The sequence below is a fragment of the Cavia porcellus genome, unplaced genomic scaffold (assembly GCF_034190915.1).
Source record: "Cavia porcellus strain 051 isolate PalLab524CR breed Dunkin Hartley unplaced genomic scaffold, mCavPor4.1 scaffold_8, whole genome shotgun sequence".
In the NCBI taxonomy this organism is placed as follows: Eukaryota; Metazoa; Chordata; class Mammalia; order Rodentia; family Caviidae; genus Cavia; species Cavia porcellus.
Window position 1 is genome coordinate 93,343,045 of NW_026947491.1, and position 18,139 is coordinate 93,361,183.

General features: G+C 59.4%; 1 protein-coding gene across 1 annotated transcript in view; it reads left to right on the top strand.

The window, feature by feature from the left end:
- Positions 1-8,264: 8,264 nt before the first annotated feature.
- The window catches only part of Rfx4 (regulatory factor X4), a 151,025-nt gene continuing 141,150 nt past the window's right edge, over positions 8,265-18,139 (top strand). Inside the window, exon 1 of the mRNA XM_023566301.2 lies at positions 8,265-8,799. Coding sequence (XP_023422069.2) covers positions 8,757-8,799 — 43 coding nt within the window. The 5' untranslated portion in view covers positions 8,265-8,756. The remainder of the gene's footprint in view (positions 8,800-18,139) is intronic.

Genomic DNA, 18,139 nt, shown 5'->3' on the forward strand with positions numbered 1-18,139 from the left:
AGCCAGAGACTAGCCCAGGCTTGGTGATTTACCCCTGTAATCTGAGCCCTCAGGAGGCTGAGGCAAGAGGATCACCTCAAGTTTGAGGCCAGCCTGAACTACATAGTGAAACCCTGTCTTTAAAAAACAAAAAGTCAGATTGTGAGAGTGGTTTTTTAAAATATTTGACTCAATGTGTGTTGTTTTCAGAAACCCGCTTTACCTGTGAAGACTCGAACAGGTTAAAAGTCAGGAGAGAGAGATTGTGCTAGCTCCACTCAGAAGAAAGTGAGTAACAAACGCCTTCTGATGAAGTCAACTTCAGAGCCAGGAAAGTGATCAGGAACGATGAAGGGAACATAGTGATTAGGCGCAAATCTCTAAGAAGATAAAATAAACAAACAAAGCTGATGATTTGTCCACACAAAACTGTGTAGGAACAAGGAACTGTGAATCAATCATTATCATATTGCAGAGTCTGAGTAAGCATTACCTTATGGACAAGACGAGCTACAAGAAAAAGACCTTAACCTGTTCACAGCAGTAACAGCAATAGTATTCGTCGTTATTCTGGAGCTGTGCACACGCATACACACAACTGTAAAGACACTCGGGGACTCACAGCCAAGAGCAAGAAACAAGTGTGCAAGCTAAGACCGCAGGCACAGTGGTGCACAGCTGTAGACCAGCTGCTCCGGAGGCTGAGGCAGGAGCATTCTAAATCCAAGGCCAGCCTGGGTGTTACAGTTTGCATCTACTTGGCCCCAAGCCTTATGCAGTCCTGGAGGTGGCCGAGTCCAGCGTTTGTGATTGGTTCGTTTGCCAGCGCCGGGATTGGTGGTGTGATTGCTGCACCCGCCCAGGCGTGGAGCCAGCATGCAACGTGGTTTCCCTCTTTCCATTGTGGGCACCTGTGAACGGCTGTCCCTCAACCGGGCCACCCTGCCTGGGAGCAGCTGGGTACGGACTCAAACCTCCAAAGACTGTAAGACAAATAAACCTTTCCATCCCTAATTTTGGGCACCAGGTATTTTGTCTCAACAGTGAGAGAAAAGTAACCAAGACACTGGACATCTTAGCAGACCCTGGGTAAAAATGAAGTTTAAGGAGACCTGGGGTTGTAGTTTGGTGTTGCCTGGATCCAATAAACCGATGCTGGTGTGCTGGCCAGGAGAAAATATTTCACTTCCTGTGACAACACTAGGAAAGGCCCAGTTCCACACCGAGGTCATTATCAAGGACAGGGCGTGGCTTGACAGGTGAGTGGGTACAGGAAAGGGTGGGACGAAAGAGAAATGTGAGGCTGAAAAGGAGGCCAGAGCCTGGTCTCCTTAACAATAGAAACTAAGACATCCGGTGGCATAGGTGGAGCACACACCACCCCAGGCTCGACTGCACAGCCTTGAACCCGAACCCAAAGCAGCCGCCAGACCCAGCTCGCCATCTACAGAAACTATGAGGATGGGGAGACAGACAGACGGACAGCATGGCCATGACACCATGTCCACAGGGCAGATGCTGCCGCACAGTAAGACAGATGGTGGGTCCACAGATAGATGAAAAGGAGTCAACCGGGGGAGACCGCTCCAAACTTAGAGCGAGTGCTTGACTATTTTGTGTGATTTGGTCATTTGGATCCTAATTCAAACCAACTTTAAGACAATTGCTGGACGACGTATCAAATCTGGATGCTGACGATTTGATGGCATGGAATATGGTTGATGTTTTAGGTGTGATGATGGACTTAGGACTCTGGTTTTGTCTGTTTGGGATTTTTGTTTGGTTTTGTGTTTTGGACAGTGCCTCACTGTGTAGTTCAGGATGGCCTTAAGCTCACTGTTACGGTTTGTGTCTGGATGGCCCCCCAAACGTCATGCAGCGTTTGTGATGGGCTCATCGTCGAGAGCTGGGGTTGGCGGTGTGAGTGCCATGCTGCCCAGGTTTGGAGCTGGCATACGGTGCAAAGGAGGGAAGCAACCTGCTCTTCACTTTTGCCTGTCCACTTCTGTTGCCTGTGGCCCCCATGAACGGCTGCCCCTGAGCCCTGACACCCCGCCTTGGAGCCAGCTGAGTGTAGACTGAGACCTCCACAAATTGTAAGCCTAATAAACCTTTCCTTCTCTGTTTTTGGACGCTGAGTATTTTGGCCCAGCAATGACAGCAAAGTAACTGAGATACCCACTGTGTAGCCCAGGTTGGCCTCTAACTCACAGTGTCCTCCTGCCTCGGCCTCCAAGTGCTGGGATTACAGGTGTGTGCCATTGTGCCCAGCAGCTGTGTTGTTTTAATTCTTGTGTTTTAGAGACATATGTTAAGAGTACTGATGGATGAAAGTCCGTGTGTCAAAATAGAGCTGTTGGAAGTGAGGGAAGTGAACGTGGAGACTGAGTCTGCAGGTGGGGGACACAGACGGGCTCCTGTGATAAATGCCCTGTGGGCAGTGGCTGTTACTCACTGGCTCCAGTTTAGTAAAATCTGCTTCTGCCAGCGTCTGCATGACCTTGGGAACCACGCGACCCTGTGGCTTCCTCTCAGGCTTTCCTGCCCTTCCACTGTGATGTCTCTGCCTGGAACCAGCTGGCCATGGACTGACACCCAAAACGGCGAGCCACGATGTAGCTGCCTGTTTTAAGGCGCAGGTGTCAGCATCTCGTGCCTGCCTGCCGTGGAAAGCTGATGAACAGACAGAAGATGCATTGCACAATTCGCTGTGGAAGTTTTAGGATAAATACACATTCCTGGGCCTGGTAGAACCCGAATGAGAATGTCTGAGGCCAGGATCAGCAAGCGGTCTTTTTACTGAGCTGCCCCATGGACAGCGCAGAGCGATGGGCATCAGTGCCTTACAGTCACATCTCTGGTCCTCAGCGCTCTGCTCCACTGCAAGCCTGTGCAGCAGAGAGTGCATGCAGTGCCCACGCACAGCACCCACATGCCTCACAGCCCACCAGGCTCTGCCCGGCCCCGCTTCCTGACTCCCCGTCTCGTCCATGGGCACATGGTTTGTGCTGTTATGAAGCCCGAATGCCCTGTCCTCCCTCCAGTCCCTGCGGGTCCTGCTGCCATACTCCCCGTCTGTCCCCTGATGCCAGCCTGCCCCTCCCCGCTCTTCTCTCTCCCAACAAAGCTCATTCCTGCTGCAGCAGCACCATGGCCCAAGCCCCTGTAGACACGGTGACTCACAAGAAGCATTTCTGTTCCCTGGCCACAGATCTGCAGGCACCACAGCTTCAGAGTGAGTGCCATGCTCAGTCTGCCCTCAGAGCCCCTCCAGTCCCCTGGATCCAGCAGCCCCGGGGACATCTTGTTCTCAGGGTGAGGGCGCAAGTGCAAGTGTTGCCTGCCGGAAGCCTCTGCCTGCCTTGCGTCATGTCGTGGCACCTGGGCCAAGGCCATAGTCAGAAGGAGGGAGGAGGGAAGAAAACTCCCTGACACCCGACGAGAGGAGGAGCCAGGCAGAGAGCGGGACTGGGAGACGATGAGGAGGAGGAGCACGCCATGGCGATGCATCCAGAGAAGCAGCGGGCACGGAGGCCCTGGGGGTCCCGGGCAGAAGGGTCCAGGAGGCAGGAGATTTGTGAGTCCAGCTCCTTCCCGAAGAGTCCCTGGCTGGAAGCAGAGACTCAGGCTTTAGCTCAGAGCTCAATGGATCCTGGGAAATCCACAGCAGCTCGGGAGGGAGACCCCGGGCAGGGGGAGGCCCCGCCAGGAATCCATTTGGCTGGGCAGCTACCCTGCGCTTGGCCAGCACCCATTTTTTGCCTCTTTCTTGCCAGCGGGACTCAGTTTTGTTAGAAGAAGCCATGAGAGCAGCTGAAACACACTCCTTCATCCAACCTCCCAGACAGGGTCACCAAGGAGCACTTCGGGGACGGCAGGTTGGGCCTTCCTGGTACAGGGGCTGGCGCTTCCTGATTTCTCTTTCTTTTGTTCCTCCCTGGACTCTCGGTGATCTTTGGAGCCACAGCAGCCATCTTGCAACTGCGTGGTAGAAGCCTAGAGACAGTGGATAGCCCAGACTTGGAGAGAATGGGGTAGGGAAGGGGAAAGCGCTTGAGTTTGTGCATACCGGGGACCGGACTCAGGACTGCGGGCTTGCAGTGCAGGCGCTATGCCGCTGAGCTAAATCCCAGCCCCGAGCGCTTGGGGTTGTGACATCACTGCTGGGCCACCTTACCGTCCTGCACGCCCACATTGGGCTTGTCGTCAGGTGAGAATGCTGCCTTGTTTGCGGGTAAACCATTCTGCCTGGCACTGTGTGGGGCAGACGCGGGGCGAGGGTGAGGAATTGCTGCTGGGAGTGGGGGACCGGATGGGAGGGGTGCTGGGAGGCAGGGTGCTCATCATCAAAGGTGACGGGACCCCGGGACCGCGTGGCCGAGACCAGGTGGAGACGCGTGGCCTTGGAAGTGAGAGAGCTGGGAGGTTGGGCAGTGTCATCGTGGATGGCAGGCGACAGGGACCAGCGTGACGGGGTGGTGGTGGACACGGAGGCCGGCACAGCGGAGGCTCCTGGTGTGGTTTCACAATTGCTTTCCAGTGGCAGCCTCCTCAGGGACAGCCGGAAGGTGAGGGACCAGGGAGAAGAGGCTGCGATTGCCCAGACCTTTGCTGGCCCTGGCCCTAAGTTCCGGGCCCCTGGAAGAGCAGGGAGGACCAGCTCAGCCTCGCAGTGCAGGCTGGAAAGGAGCCCACGTGTGCGGGAACCTGGGAGGCCCGGCTTCCAGCAACCGAGATGAGCGAGGTAGGAACCCGTCCAGTGGTCCTCGGGTCAAGCAGGAACGTTTGCAGAGTGGCCGAGTAGAATTCTTCCTCGGGCTTCGTCTCCTAGGCAATGGGCATGGTGCGATCACTTCCAGAGGGGTGGCCATCCCCAAGGACTGCTGGACTGGCTCCCACGCTGTCGTCGATTTGTTTTTTGACTAGGAATTGAACTCAGGACCTTGCACTTGCCAGGCGGTGTTTATGCCTCTGTGCTCTATCTCGGCCCTGAGGGCTGACCCTCAGGGTGCAGATTGCTGGATGTGAACATGCCTCTGCGGTCACTTGCTGTGCCTGTGAGGTGACTGTGGTGTCTCACTGGCCGGTGGCGATGATTAAGTGATGTAATAAACTCAAGGGCTTAGAAATGGGCCAGGAGCCAGTGACAGTTCCATGACCACGAGGAGGCTCTCAGCACCTCAAAGGCAAGGACAGCCCTCTGAGGGCAGGACGGACTCTGCCGGCCCTGGCCCCTCACGCCAGCACACACGTGGTCCCTGCCATCGGTCTGCGGAGGCCCCAGAGGCCAGGTGCCCAGGCGCATGCCAGGAGTCCCTCCACCATCCCTCTGTGCCTCTCAGTTCCAGGGGCTGGCTCAGGGCAGGCAGCAGGTCCAGGCTACAGTTCCAGCCAGGCTGCCCGATGCACCAAAGGCCTCCAGTGGGAGGTGACAGATACCGTCAGCGTCTACACTGTGACAGTATAGTGCAGGAGGGACACAGGCTGCAACCCCCGCAGCACGCTCAGTGCCCCTCCTCACCCTGGACACTCACCCCATGGCCCTTGCCTCTCTCAGCACAGCCCCGGGGTCCTCTTTCCCGAGTGGCTTTAGCTGCACTGTGCTGGCTGCCTCCGTGTCCTAAATCCATTCACAGCATTGTCTTCTTACAGTCATTTTGACTGTGGAGAGGAGCTGGAGGTGGTGCTGTGTCAGAGCCGGTCAGTAGGGTGGGCACAGACGCAGCAACACGGTTTCATGAGCCTGCCTTTCTGTCAGACGGCGCTCGGGGAAAGCACTGGACATATTCTGATCACGTCTGGTGAAGGCCTCATCGGCCCAGGCTTGGGGACGGTCTGGGAGCTCATCAAGGCTCCTTGATGCCACCCTGTCATCTCTATGAAATGCAGCAACAGGACCTGGATGCCACTCTGCCCTTCCTTCCCCAGCCACAGCCATCAACACCAGGCTGGGGAGGGGCCTCCTGTCCATTCTCCAGTGTCCACTTCTGGCCAGCATGTCCCTCTCTCCCAGGACTCCTCCCAGCTGCTTCTACCGCTCAACATGTGGCCAGAGTGGCCTCCCCCAGGGTGAAGGCAGCCTGCTCAGTGGGCTGGTCAGGCTTCTTAGCACAGTGGGCACCAGCCTGTCCCTGTGGTCACCTGCTCCTGCTTCCAGCCTTGGAGGCCTGCGTGACCCCAGCTCCTAGCCCAGAGTACGTGCTTTGTTCCGCTGCCCTCCTGTGCCAGGTTCACCCTAGACTGTCACCTTCCACAGGACGGGAGCCGCGTCCTTCAGGACTGCCCGCAGTGCTCGCCCAGGGCAGGAGCCACGCTGAGCCCCAGGGCTGCCCCACTAAGCATGAGGACAGCGGTGCTGTGCTGCATCCCTCGGGAGGAGGGGTCAAGTGAGGAAGGGCTCAGCACGCACGCGGCGTGGGGCCACCCCGGCCAGCCTTGGCACAAAAGCACCACTCAGAAAAAGCACAAAACCTAGGTGCAAATGGCTCAGTTCGTTTTCACAAACCCATGTCTGGCCAGCCCGCATCTCTCTGTCTCCCTGTCTCTGTCTCTGTCTCTCTGTCACACACACACACACACACACACACACACACACACACACACACACACTCACACTTAGACACACTCATATTCCCTACCGGTCCAGGAATAACATGGGCACACAGTGGCTGCTCAATAAACCTTTGCCACAGAGCGAATGCTTGTTAGTCTCAGGTGATCTCCCAGGTGCTGCCCTCCTAAATTAAAGAGTGGCTGGGCAGGGACCAGCCACCCCGAGGCTCATGGCCTGCGCAGCACCTGGCAGGGGCAGTGCCCGCCTTGCCTGCCAGGCTGCTCTCCAAGCCTGCCTGTCCCGGGGTGTTGGTTGACCTTCCCCCAGGCAGCCGCCCACTTGCAGCCAGTAACCGAAACAGCCACTGCGGCCAACAGAACCAGCTCAGCGCCAGAGGCGGCCCGGCCCTACAGCACCCCTCGGGACTGCCCCCCAGACACTGCCCAGCACCCTGCGTGGTGCCAGCTCTCCAGCCTGGAGACCTTGCTGCCACCAGCATGCCCCGGCGCCGCCCACACAGAAGGCGGTGGGAAGGCGGCCCTGCAGCACCGACCCCTGTGCGCCAGCCTGCCCTCCTACAAAGATGATTCCCGCTGCCTGGGCCGGGAGCGGCTGCGCAGCCTCCCCGGGAGCTGGGACCTGGGGGCTGGTGGTGAGCGCAAGCCCAGGGAGCAGCAAATCCCGCCTCTTTGCACACGCGACCCCAAGGGGAGCGTCCCGCCGACCAGGAAGGCGCCTCTGCCCATTTCCCACGCGGGGAGGCTGAGGCCGGGAAGCTGGAAGGATTCGCAGCGCGGGATTCGAATCCGGCTCTAGGGCGCCGCGGCCTCCGGCCCCGCGCGGCGTCCCGTGTCTCCCCGCGCGCCGTGACCCCACTCTACGCGCTGGCCTTGTCCCCCGCGCCCCGGGGTCCCCGGGGTCCCCTCGGCCCGCGGTGGAGCAGGGTCCAGGGTCGCCCCGCCCCGGCTGGCGCGCCGCGCTGCCTCTGTCCATGGTGGCGCGGGCCATTCATATTCTAATCACCGCGGCCACTCTCGCGGGCCGGGGTGCAGCCGCCGCCCCCCACTTCCACTGCTGGCCCAGCCCCCGCCCGCTCGGCAGGGAGGGGTCCCTGGGAAAGCGGCGCCCGGCCGGCGGGGAGGGGCAGCGGCGGGGCGACAGGGGAGGGGACAGACAGACGGACAGAGCTGCAGGGTGGAGAGGCGCGGGGATGCAGCCCGGGCGAGGGACAAAGAGACCGAGGGGGAAATCGAGGGAGGCCGAGCGGGACGAGGAGGGTCGGCGGGCCGGACGGGTGAAGGACACCCACGGGACGGAAAGTTCTGGAGGAGACGCCGGGTCCCCGGCCCTCCCTGCCAAGCGTCCTCCGGCCTCTGACGCTGGGGCGGGGTCTGAGGCTTCGGGTCCCCAAGCCCTCCGCTCCCCACGCGTGTCTGAGGATCTGCGTGGAGGGAGCCGCCGTGTTCCTCCCTGCATCTCGAAGGCCCTCACTCCAAACGGCACCCAAAGGAACCCCGGAGAGGAGAGCAGGGGCGCGGAAAGAGGCGTGGGGCCCACGCGTGGGCAGGCCGCGCCCAGGGTCCCCGCGCCCCCAGCCTCCGGGGCTGCGGGGGCGGGTGGGGGAGGGGCCGCATCTAAGCCAATTTTGATTTTGCCCATAATGAGCGCCGGCAGGGCTGGAGAAGGCCTCTGGAACTTTAAATAAGAAAAACGTTGCTAATGCTATAATAGAAGGGGGAAGTCGCAGGCCGGGATTGCGTCGCCCCGAGCCCCCCTCTCGGAGGCGGCTTTTCTTATTCAAAACAGGCCCACAATGGGCTTCACAGTGCGCCTGGCCACGGCCCCATCTGAGGAGCGGCCATTCATCAGGCCGGCTGGCCTATCAATGACACTGCTCCCATGGGGCCGCTATAAAATGATGCTTTTTCCCAGGAAACATCCGCAAACATTTTGACGGGTTTGGCTTGGCCCGGCTGGATTACCGAGTGTCCCCTCGCCGGCTGGGCTGCTCGGCGCCTTCGCCTGCCCGCGCCCGCGCCCTGCCGCCGCCGGCTCCCGGTCTTCGGCCCTGTTCTCTCGGCTTTCTTTCCCTTTCCGCTTTGATCCTTCTGTGCTCGCTCTCCTCCCTTCCCTCCCTCCCGGCCTCCCCGGGCGTCTCTGGCACAGGGGGATCCCCAAACATCAGGATTTTTGGGGGGCCGCCTGTGCTGTCCATGGGAAGAGCATGCATTGTGGGTTACTGGAGGAACCCGACATGGATTCCACAGGTCAGTCCTGCCGCGGGCCGGGGCGACCCGGGGGGAGGAGGAGGGTGAACGGGAACTTTAGAGAGAGTTGCAAAAACTTCGGAGGCTGTAACTTGACAGTGGGACCCCAGGGAATAACGGAAAGTGTGCAGAAGTTTCCAAGTCCGGGCGAAGTGTGCATGTGTGTGTGTGTGTGTGTGTGCATGTGTGAGTGTGCATGCGTGTGTCGCACGTGCCCGCGCGCTGCGGTGCGCGCTTTTGCTCGCCTTGGACAAAGTTCGGTGCGGATGTGCGGCTGCCGCGAGCTCCGGGCACCACTTGCACAACTTTGGAGCCAGCCGGGCGCCCCTCCGGCCGCTCCTCCACTGGCTCCAGGGCCCGAATAACGGTGCACTCTGGAGCCGACGGCTGGGCCAGGAAGCCCTGAGGAGCGCCCTGGAGGCGGGGAAGTGGCGGCTTTGCGCTGTGCTGGGGGGTGGGGATGGGGACCCCGCTGGAAAGGGAGACTGTGCCAAAGCTGGTGGTCCTGAGGGATCCGCCGCAGCAGGAGATAGAAACCCAGGAACATCGGAGCGCTGTCCCCATCCTTCCTACCCGGAAGGGGCCCCAGCTGTCTGCTCCTCCCCAGGCTGCAGCCTGCTGGAAGGAGGCCGGTGGAGGCCTGGCATCGAAGTCTGCAAACCTCTTTTGGGTTTGGGCACTGCTGCTGGTGGGCACAGGTTTTAGGGCTGCTGGGTCCTTAACAGGAAGACAAGGAATCTCCTATAATGAAAATACCCAGCGTCCAGCCCCTTCCCTGCGCTGTTTGGCTGTTTGATCCTCTGCCCAGCGCTGTGCAGAGCCTGCGACTTCCAGTCCAAGTCACTCCCAGCCCACTCCCTCCACCCAGGACCTGCCTGCCTCGGCTGGCTGTACCTTTGGGGTTGATGGGGTGCCGTAGTCCAGGACAGACAGAAGCAGGGCGCAGGCAGCAGCTTGGGCAAACGCCTGGGACACTGCCGCTACCGGGCGCAACAAGTGCTTGCAGGCTCAGCGGTTGCAGATGCCGGCCCCTTCCTGGGGCAAGCGGACAAGCCAGCAAAGTCTCCGTCCCCGGAAGATAGCGCAAGGCTGTACCCGCGGGGCTGTGGGCCTCTGGACGCCACACCAAACCGTCTTTCCTCTGTCCCCGACGAAAGACGTCAGGTCTGCCCAGCCTCTGCTCAGCCCTGGTGGTCTGGACACCCAGTCCTCTGCCAGGGGCCCCAGCATAGTAGTCTGCCTTTGACCCCAAGTCCATTCTGTCCCCTGGGTGGGTAGGTGACCCTAGGGAGTGAGGAAAACCCTGAGCCCTGGAGTCCTCTGTTCCCTATGTGATGACAAACGGAGACAAGAAGTGTCCACCTGCCACCCAGGCTGGCCACAGAGTCCCAGGCCCTCTCTGCTCGCCTGGGGGTAAAGCAGGTGCCCAGAGTGGGGAAAGAGCCCTTTCCTGTCTTCTAATCTCAAGTGCTTGTGAAATCATGCACCTCCTGAGCACCCCAAAGGAAAAGCAAATATCTTTAAACAAAATGAAACTCATTTCTAAGGAACTGGTGACAAAGTACTTGCAAGGGCCCATGCATGGTTTTTGGGGGCTCTTTGCACCCCAGCCTCTGGCTGTGGTTTTCAGCTGAGCCTCTCCTGACTGGAGCCCTCCTGGGGAGGCCTGTGGATAGCCTCTGCTTTCCACCCTGCCTGTGTCCAGAGGTCACAGAGGGACCGGACACCGCTGCCAACGCTGCAAGCGGGCTCTGTAATCCAAGTCCTCCACCCTCCACCTCTCCTCCTTCAGTGCCCAGAAGCCACCCGACTCTGCCATCCAGAACTCGGAGTCAAAACTTTTGGGAAGTGGCAGCACTAAGAATGTACTGGAGGTGCGTCAGGTGACATTTCATTGGCTTTGCAAAAGGACACAGCCGAAGTGGGCTTGGCCGGCCGGTCCGGGAAAGGCCCTCGGCTCCCTTCTGGAGAATTTAATCCAATTAGCTTTTCTTCGGAGGTCCCCTTGTTATGTAAAGGCGCTTTCTGCCTGGCGTGGTGAGCCCAGCGCGCCACCGGGCAGGCGGTTCGGTTCTCGCCCTGTGGTGTAGGACCGCGCGCGACCGAGAACACGTGCGTTACTGCCTTCGTTTCACTCCGCGAGGGCTCGGACCGCGACCCACAGCCGGTGCCCGGCCCAAGTCGCGGGCTCCGGGGATCAGAGGCGGCGCCCCGCGCTCTTAGAAGGAAAATCCCCGCCAAGAGCCGGCCGGAGAGCGGTCTGCAGGCGCGGGGCTCTCGGGCCGCCCCGGGCCACTTGAGCGTGACCTGCGGACGCCTCGCCTTTGTTCCGCGCGCCGAGCCGGTAATGTATCCCTCGGGTTTCCCAAATCCTCCGCAAGTGCGGGGCCCACAAAGGCCGCGTCGGGAGGCCGGGAGCCGGCGCGCACCTGGCCCGGGGACCCCAGCGACCGCGCGGGCCCGAGCAGAGCAGCAGGCGCGGGGTCCCCGGCTCGGTCCCGCGTGGCCCGTCGTCCTCGCGCGTAAAGCGTCGGGAATCCGCGGCTCCAACCCAGGTTCCGTCACCCGGGTCACCCCGACGTTCCAGAACCCGGGGCCCGCGGCTGGCACAGGGACGTCGCTCCTTCCTAAGCGGGATGGCGAGTTGGAGCCACCTGACGGCGTCCGCGTGCGTGCACTTCGCACCCGTCTCCAGCCCGGGGTGCTGGGGCGGCCGGAGTGGCCCGACGGCGGGGTGAGGGGACGCTGGAGCCTGAACGCAGGCCTGGCCCCAGGGCCCACGTGGGGACGCCCAGGAGCCTTGGCGAGGAGCCCCGGGGCGCAGGCATCCGAGGGAGCAGGGCTCCAGCCCTCCGCGTGCGCCCAGCGCCTCGCCCCCGTCCTGGGAACCCCTGGGCTGGGAGGCGCGGGGCTGCGGGTCCTGGCCACCTGTGGGGCGCGGCTGTTCCGGCGGAGGCGTCGTGCGTCGCCTCGAAGTCCTGGGATTCCGGGGCTGCACCCCAGGAGCGGCCGAGCCAGCCGGCCCGGTCCCCTCGCGGGTCGTGGGGCTGCAGGGCCTGGGATCTGCGGCGACGCCCCCTCCCCCGCGCGTCGCCATGGAGACCGCTGGAAGTTGGTGGCAGAAAACAGAGCCGGCGCAAAGCAAAATATTATGAGTGCAGTTGGGGTGACTTCAGGGGGCGGGGCTGCGGGGCAGGAGCCCGAGCCGAGCCGGAGGCAGAGGCGACAACAAAGGGCCCGGAGCGCAGAGGCGGAGGAGCTGCACGGCCGGCCGCGACTTCTCTGCGCCCCGCGCCGCCTCCCTCGGGCCGGCAGCCCCGCTCGGCCTGCTCCTGCTCCTGCTCCTGCTCCTGCTCCTGCTCCTGGTCCTGGTGCTGGTCCTGCTCCTGGTCCTGGTCCCGGTCCTGGTCACGGCCCGGCCCAGTCCGGCGGAGGCACCAGCTGCGCTGTGGCAGCCTCCCCAGAGCCCCCGCACTCCAGCTTGAACACTTTTGGCTTTTCTTCCCCACGACCCGGGGAAGCCCCGGGGTTTTCTCAGTCCCTCCTCGCACCCACCCGCGGTGAAAGGCAGGAGTCGGGGCTGCAGGAAAGGGGAGGTGCCTCCCCAGGCGCGCGCCCCTGTGTGATCCCGGCCTCTGTACAGGCTGAGCCCGGACTGGGCCTGGGCTCAGTGACTGGTGAGCTCGGTGACTGCAGCCTCACGGGTGGGCGTTAGGAGGGACCCCTCCAGCCTGGGCTTGGGTGTAGCCTCCAGGAGGCAAGCCCAGCAGTGGCCCTTCCCCAAACAGTGCATTATAATGTCTTGGAAAACCACTTGCGGTTTTAAGAATCGACCTTTGAATAACCACTTTTTATTTTACTTTATTTTGTTTTGTTTTATTTTATTTTGTTGGTACTGGGCATTGAACTCATCACCTTGAGCTTGCCAGGCAGGTGCTTGCCCTGCTGAGCTAAATCCCTGGCCTGTGAATAACCGTTTTTAGGGGTCCCTCGTTTCCTCTCTTTTGTACTCCTTATGTCTCTGGCCAATGCCCTCTATCCCAAAAGGATTTGCTAAAGGGCACCAGATTTTATGGGGCTGTGATCAGTGTTGACTTCAGGAGCATAGCTGTGCCTCCAAGGCAGGCGCTTCAGCCCTTCATGGGTGCTGCTCAGGAAATCACACCGGCCAGCAAATGCCACCAGCAGAGGAAAACCAGGTTCAACCATGCCCTTTGCTGGAGACTCGCTGCCTGGCGTGGAAAGTGATGGGCCGACCCAAGGACCCTCGAGGCTGTCAGGGTCCTGGCACTCCCTCTGGCTGGGCACCATGAAGCCTGCCAAGCATTCGTCTGAAAAGTGGTTTTCGGGTGCTGCTTTCAGCCATCCCTCGAGGGAGGAGTTACTGTCCCCGCTTCCCTTCCCTTCCCGACACTCTAAGATGTGAGTCTAAGCCAGGTCCCGTGAGTTTGCCTCTGAGGAGTCTTTCTCCAAGAAGCTGAGAAAACGTAAACCCAGAGCATCCCAAACAGAACGAGCCCCACTCTGCCAGTTCCTGGGGGCCACCCCTGGGTTCTGCAGGGTCTTTGGGGTACTCATCAGCAGCCCTCCAGGGCCCTCTACTTCTGCAGGATGGAAGAGGCCCAAGAAGTCCGAGGGCTGCTTTTCCCTTTAACTCTGCTCTGGATACTTGCAGGGTTTTTAAAATCGGAGGGTGTGAACTCAGATTAATTGGAGGTGCTGGGCCAAGGGAAGGGGAGAACTGAGCAGGGAAGGGAGGGAGGAAAGGAGGAAGGAAAGCGGGGATTTTATTCAACTTCAGGAAGCACTTGCTGGGCGGAAGGTCCGGGAGATGCTGACCAGGGAAGGTGTGGGCGCACCGAGTGGTGACCACAGGACCATAACCCTGGGGCCCTGAGCCCAGAGGACGGGTTCTCTGAGGGCGCCCACCCCGTGTCAGCCAGCACACAGCAGGCGGTGCAGCCTGGGCCTCTTGAGCCTGCTAAGTAGCTAAGTGACAGCTCTGCCCCCCTTGTGGGTTAGAGGGGGTGGAAGTGCTCAGGTCCTCAGGCCCCCGCAACAGCTAGATTGATGGCCACGTGGGGACATCCCTTTCCTCTCCACCCAGCCCCCTTGGTCTCGGCCCTGCCAGAGCCAGGCCTTGGCTAGGCCTAGGATGTGAGCTGCCGAAGGGCGGCGTGTGGCCAGGGGAAGAAAGTCAGTCTTCTCTGAGCTCCAGCGGAAGGCCCTGCTCAGGAGCCCTGGGCTCCTGCACCGGGAGAGTTCTGTGGACGCTGCGTCACAGTGGCGGCGGACAGACTTTGGGCATGGAAAAGTCTCGACTGCGTTCATTCATTTTCTCCTGTGTGCCTGGCACTCTGCTAGACGGTGAGCTTAAGTGCCGTCTCTGCTCCTCTGGAGCACGCAGGGGAGACTGACGGGTAAATACAGAGACAGAATCTCAGCCCAGGATAAGTGCCCTGCAGAGAAAGCCCAGCTGGGCACTGAGGACCGCCTGGCTGGGAGGCAGGCCTTGTCCCCAGCTCTTCCCCAGGGAGCTGGGAGCCTCAGGCCGCAGGATTTTTACTGACTGGTGCAGCCCTCTGACGGAGCTGTAGGTTGCAGAGGTGGTGCAGCACAGAGCCCTGACTTGATGCTTTCCCGAGTGCCGCCAGGCCGGTGTGGTGTCTGTGACACTCACAGAGCCCCACGTGGGAGGAGCTGCGGCTCCTCAAGGTTGGCGTGGAAAAAGCAACAGGCTGGGGCCCAGCGGGGCAGCCACCACTGTCACCGAGCTCCCAAACCGGCAGCAGGGCTGAGGGGCCTACGGTGGGTCAGCGCCCTTCTCCACGGCTTCGCCTCCATGGTGTCGGGTACCCGTGGCCAGCCACGGCCGGAAGACTAGGTGGAAGACTTCAGAAACCAGCTATACAGGTTCTTGATAAGTTTTACGGCAGTATATTGTTGTGATGGTTCTGTTTTACCATCAGTCAGTGCTAATGCATATTCCGCCTGAATAAATCAAACTTTCTCCTAGGTGTGTGGGTGTAGAAAAACCTGTAACGTCTGTAGGGCTTGGTGCATATTCATGCATTAGGTTTGGTGTATATCTGAATGGGGTTTGATGCATATACACATATATACTGTGATATGTATATGAAGCTTCAGCCCGCACAGAGCATGTCCTACTGGTACAGCAGCTGCCTGTACCTTACTTGGGCGGGACACAGATCAGCCTCACTGTGTGCGCCTACCTTTCCTGAGGCTGGACACAAGTAAGACACTCAGCATCTCTCTGCATCTGCAGCTGCAAAGCTAATTTTATTAGATGCGTCCCCCGTGCCGGTATCCATGCAGTGCTCTCTTAGCTGTAGCTTTGATGATAAGTGTTAGGGGTGCAGGTTCATCCACCCCGCCTTATACAGTGGGAATCCATTCCAGGGAAAAGCTGCCGGAGGGGCAGGGTGGGGCACCCGGGTTCCAGCAGGAGCCCCAGCACAGCCTCACCGGCCCGAAGCCGCTGGCCAGAGTCCCCGGCTGCCGACTTCCTCTGGTTGTGAGGGCCGGGTGGTGCTGTCTGGTAAAGCCAGTGTACCTGGAGCAGACGCCAAAAGTGCTGGCCATCGGCCCTCGGTGAGCGCCAAGACGTCCTCTACCGATGTGGACAGAACTATGAACTCTGTTGAGAGAGCTAGGGACATAAGTAACACGTTCATATCTTTATCCCAAGCGTGCGGCACTCCGCTGTCTTCTTTGGGATTCACCTGGAGCTTAGCTGACGTCTGCTTCATCCTTGAGGTGGTCACAGGGGCACGTCTCGGGAGGACCAGCCATCACGCACAGCCAGCAGCGAGGCAGTCAGCTCTGTGGCTGCCGGGTGTCGTCACGTGGTACACTGTGTCTAGATGGCTTCTCAGACACACGCGCGGCCTGTGACTGCAGCAGGAGGGCGCCAGCTCTGTGTTCGGCGCCCAAGCTGTGGCCTAGTGACTGTGCAGCTTTTCCCAGCCTCAGTTTCCCTCCTGGTGAGAGGACCCCCCACTGCTATGAAAATGTAATTCCTGGTGCCTGGTCATGTTGAGAATTTAACTGAATTTGCTCAGTGAAAGGAGGTCCAGCCCTCCCGTGCGCAGGGTTAGATGTGTAGGTGGGGAACACCCTAAAATCAGCTGCAGACACGTTCTGGCATTCTCTTTCTGTCCTTCCTCCTTCCCTTCCCGCGGAGCAGGCTCTGGGCGCTGGTGTCTCCAGGTCCGCTAGCCGGCGGGCAGCCCCTCCTGGTGCAGGCGACACCCGAGGTCTGGACCTCGGCTCCCTCCTGCTCCAGAGCCCCTCGCCCGGCGCCTGCTGCCCCTCCTGCCGCCTCCCTGGGCCCGGGTCAGGACGCGCGTGGTTTGGGAAGCGGAGGATTCAGCTCCAAAGGGCTCGCTCTTGGCAGCAGAGTTTAGCAGAGTGCGGTTCCTTCGCATCTTGAAGCCGTGAGGATGAAATGTCCATGTTTGTCTTCATCGTTTAACTGTTTCCTGCGCTGAGTGTTTTATTAGCTGTTCCCACGGGCAGCGGTCACGCTGTCGTGGGGGTTTGTCCCCGCGTGTGGTCCGCTTCTCTTTTCCCGTTCCCCTCCCCTCCCTTGGCCCCTGGCCTGCCCTGCAGTCTGCTCCCGTGGACCCTCTGGGTTTCTCATGCAAGAGAGACAATGTGGTATTTAAACTTGTGTGTCTGATTTCTTTCACTCGTACAAATGACTCAAGTTTACCCTTCTCCATGGCAAAGTAATACTCCGCTACACACAGCAGCCATGTTGTCTTTATCCATTCATCCGCTGGGGGCTGTTTCCACAATTTAGCTATTCTAAGTTGTGCTGCTATAGACGTGGGTGTGGTACGATGGTTTTAACTTTTGGGAAGATTCCTAGGAGTGGAACAGCTAGGTCAAATCAAACTTTAGTTTATTTGTCTGTCTTCTTTTTGTTGTTTTTTTTTTTTTGATAGTGGGAATCGAACTCAGGACTTCACACTTACCAGATAGACGCTGTGCCTGCTGAGCTACATCCTTGACCTTGGTTTTTTGTTTTGTTTTGTTTTTTGAGGTAAAGTCTTACTCTGTAATTCAGGCTGGCCTTGAACTCACTACATAGCCCTGGCGAGCCTTGAACTTACAGCAATCCTCCTGTCTCAGCCTCCCAAGTGCTGGGATTACAGGCATGCACCACCACGCCAGGCTCAAGTGGAACTATTTTTAATTTTTTGAGGAATCTCCACAGTGATTTTCACAGTGGCTGCAGTCTACACTCCCACCCACAGTGGAGAAGGCTCCTTTCTCCCCACGGCCCCTCCAGCATTTGTTATTGGTTGATTTCTTGATGGCAGCCGCTCTTTCAGGGGTGAGGTGGAATCTCAGTTGCATGCATCCCTCGCATGACCAGCGATGGTGAGCATAAATATTTATTTGTTGAGTGTCTTCCTCTGAGAGGCACCTATGCAATTCAGCTGTCCATTTCTGGATTGGAGCTTTAAATTGGGGGGGGGTGAGCGTGCAGCTTTTGAATCCTTACAGCTTCGAGGGGCTCATGAGAAGCACCTTGCAGCCTTGGCGCTGCCTGCTGAACTGGCCCAGGTGTGGTCACTTAGGACTGGATGTGCCTGTGCCAGTGGACGGCCTGTTTCTGTCTCGTGGTCTCTGAGCCTTGGCGCAGGGACACTGCAGACGCTGCGTGTGGTTTCTGCCGCAGGGCGGGTTAATCCTCAAGGAAGCCTGACGATGTCACCCCGTCCGTCTGTCTGTGTCAAGTTGGTGAGCTGGTCTCGCCGGGCTTTTATTACTGTGGTTCTGTTTTAATCTGAGGGAGCCGGAGGCTTTGGGAAACCCGGCCTGGGTCAGCTCATGTCCGTGTCCTGCCCGCCTCCCGTTCCCTGGCCAGCCGAGGTCAGCCTTGTTTCGGTGCAGCTTGAGCGAGAATGCCGGACACAGCAGATTTGGTTTCAGAGGCGGAGAGGATTTCCACCCTGAGTGCCGACCCCTGGCATCTAGACACGGGAGGAAATCACCACCACTCTGCTCTGGACTCCGAGTGGGGTCCTCTGAACCCAAAGAGCGATTAGCAGCCGCTCACCACCCTTCCCAGCCGGCATTGGACTTCCGAGGCCCAGACGCACTTTGTGAGGAAAAGTTCTGTCCCTGCATCGTGCAGGAAAACAGTCGCAAGCCTCACAGAGTCTGGAAGAAGGACGCATTGCTTTGAGTGCTGCAGTCACAGAGTTCGTTCTTATTTTAAATGACCACGAGTGACTTCTGAGTCTGTGTTGCTTTTCGGAATGATGAGTCTAACCTGCAGTGTTGGCACATAACCGTCCTAATCATT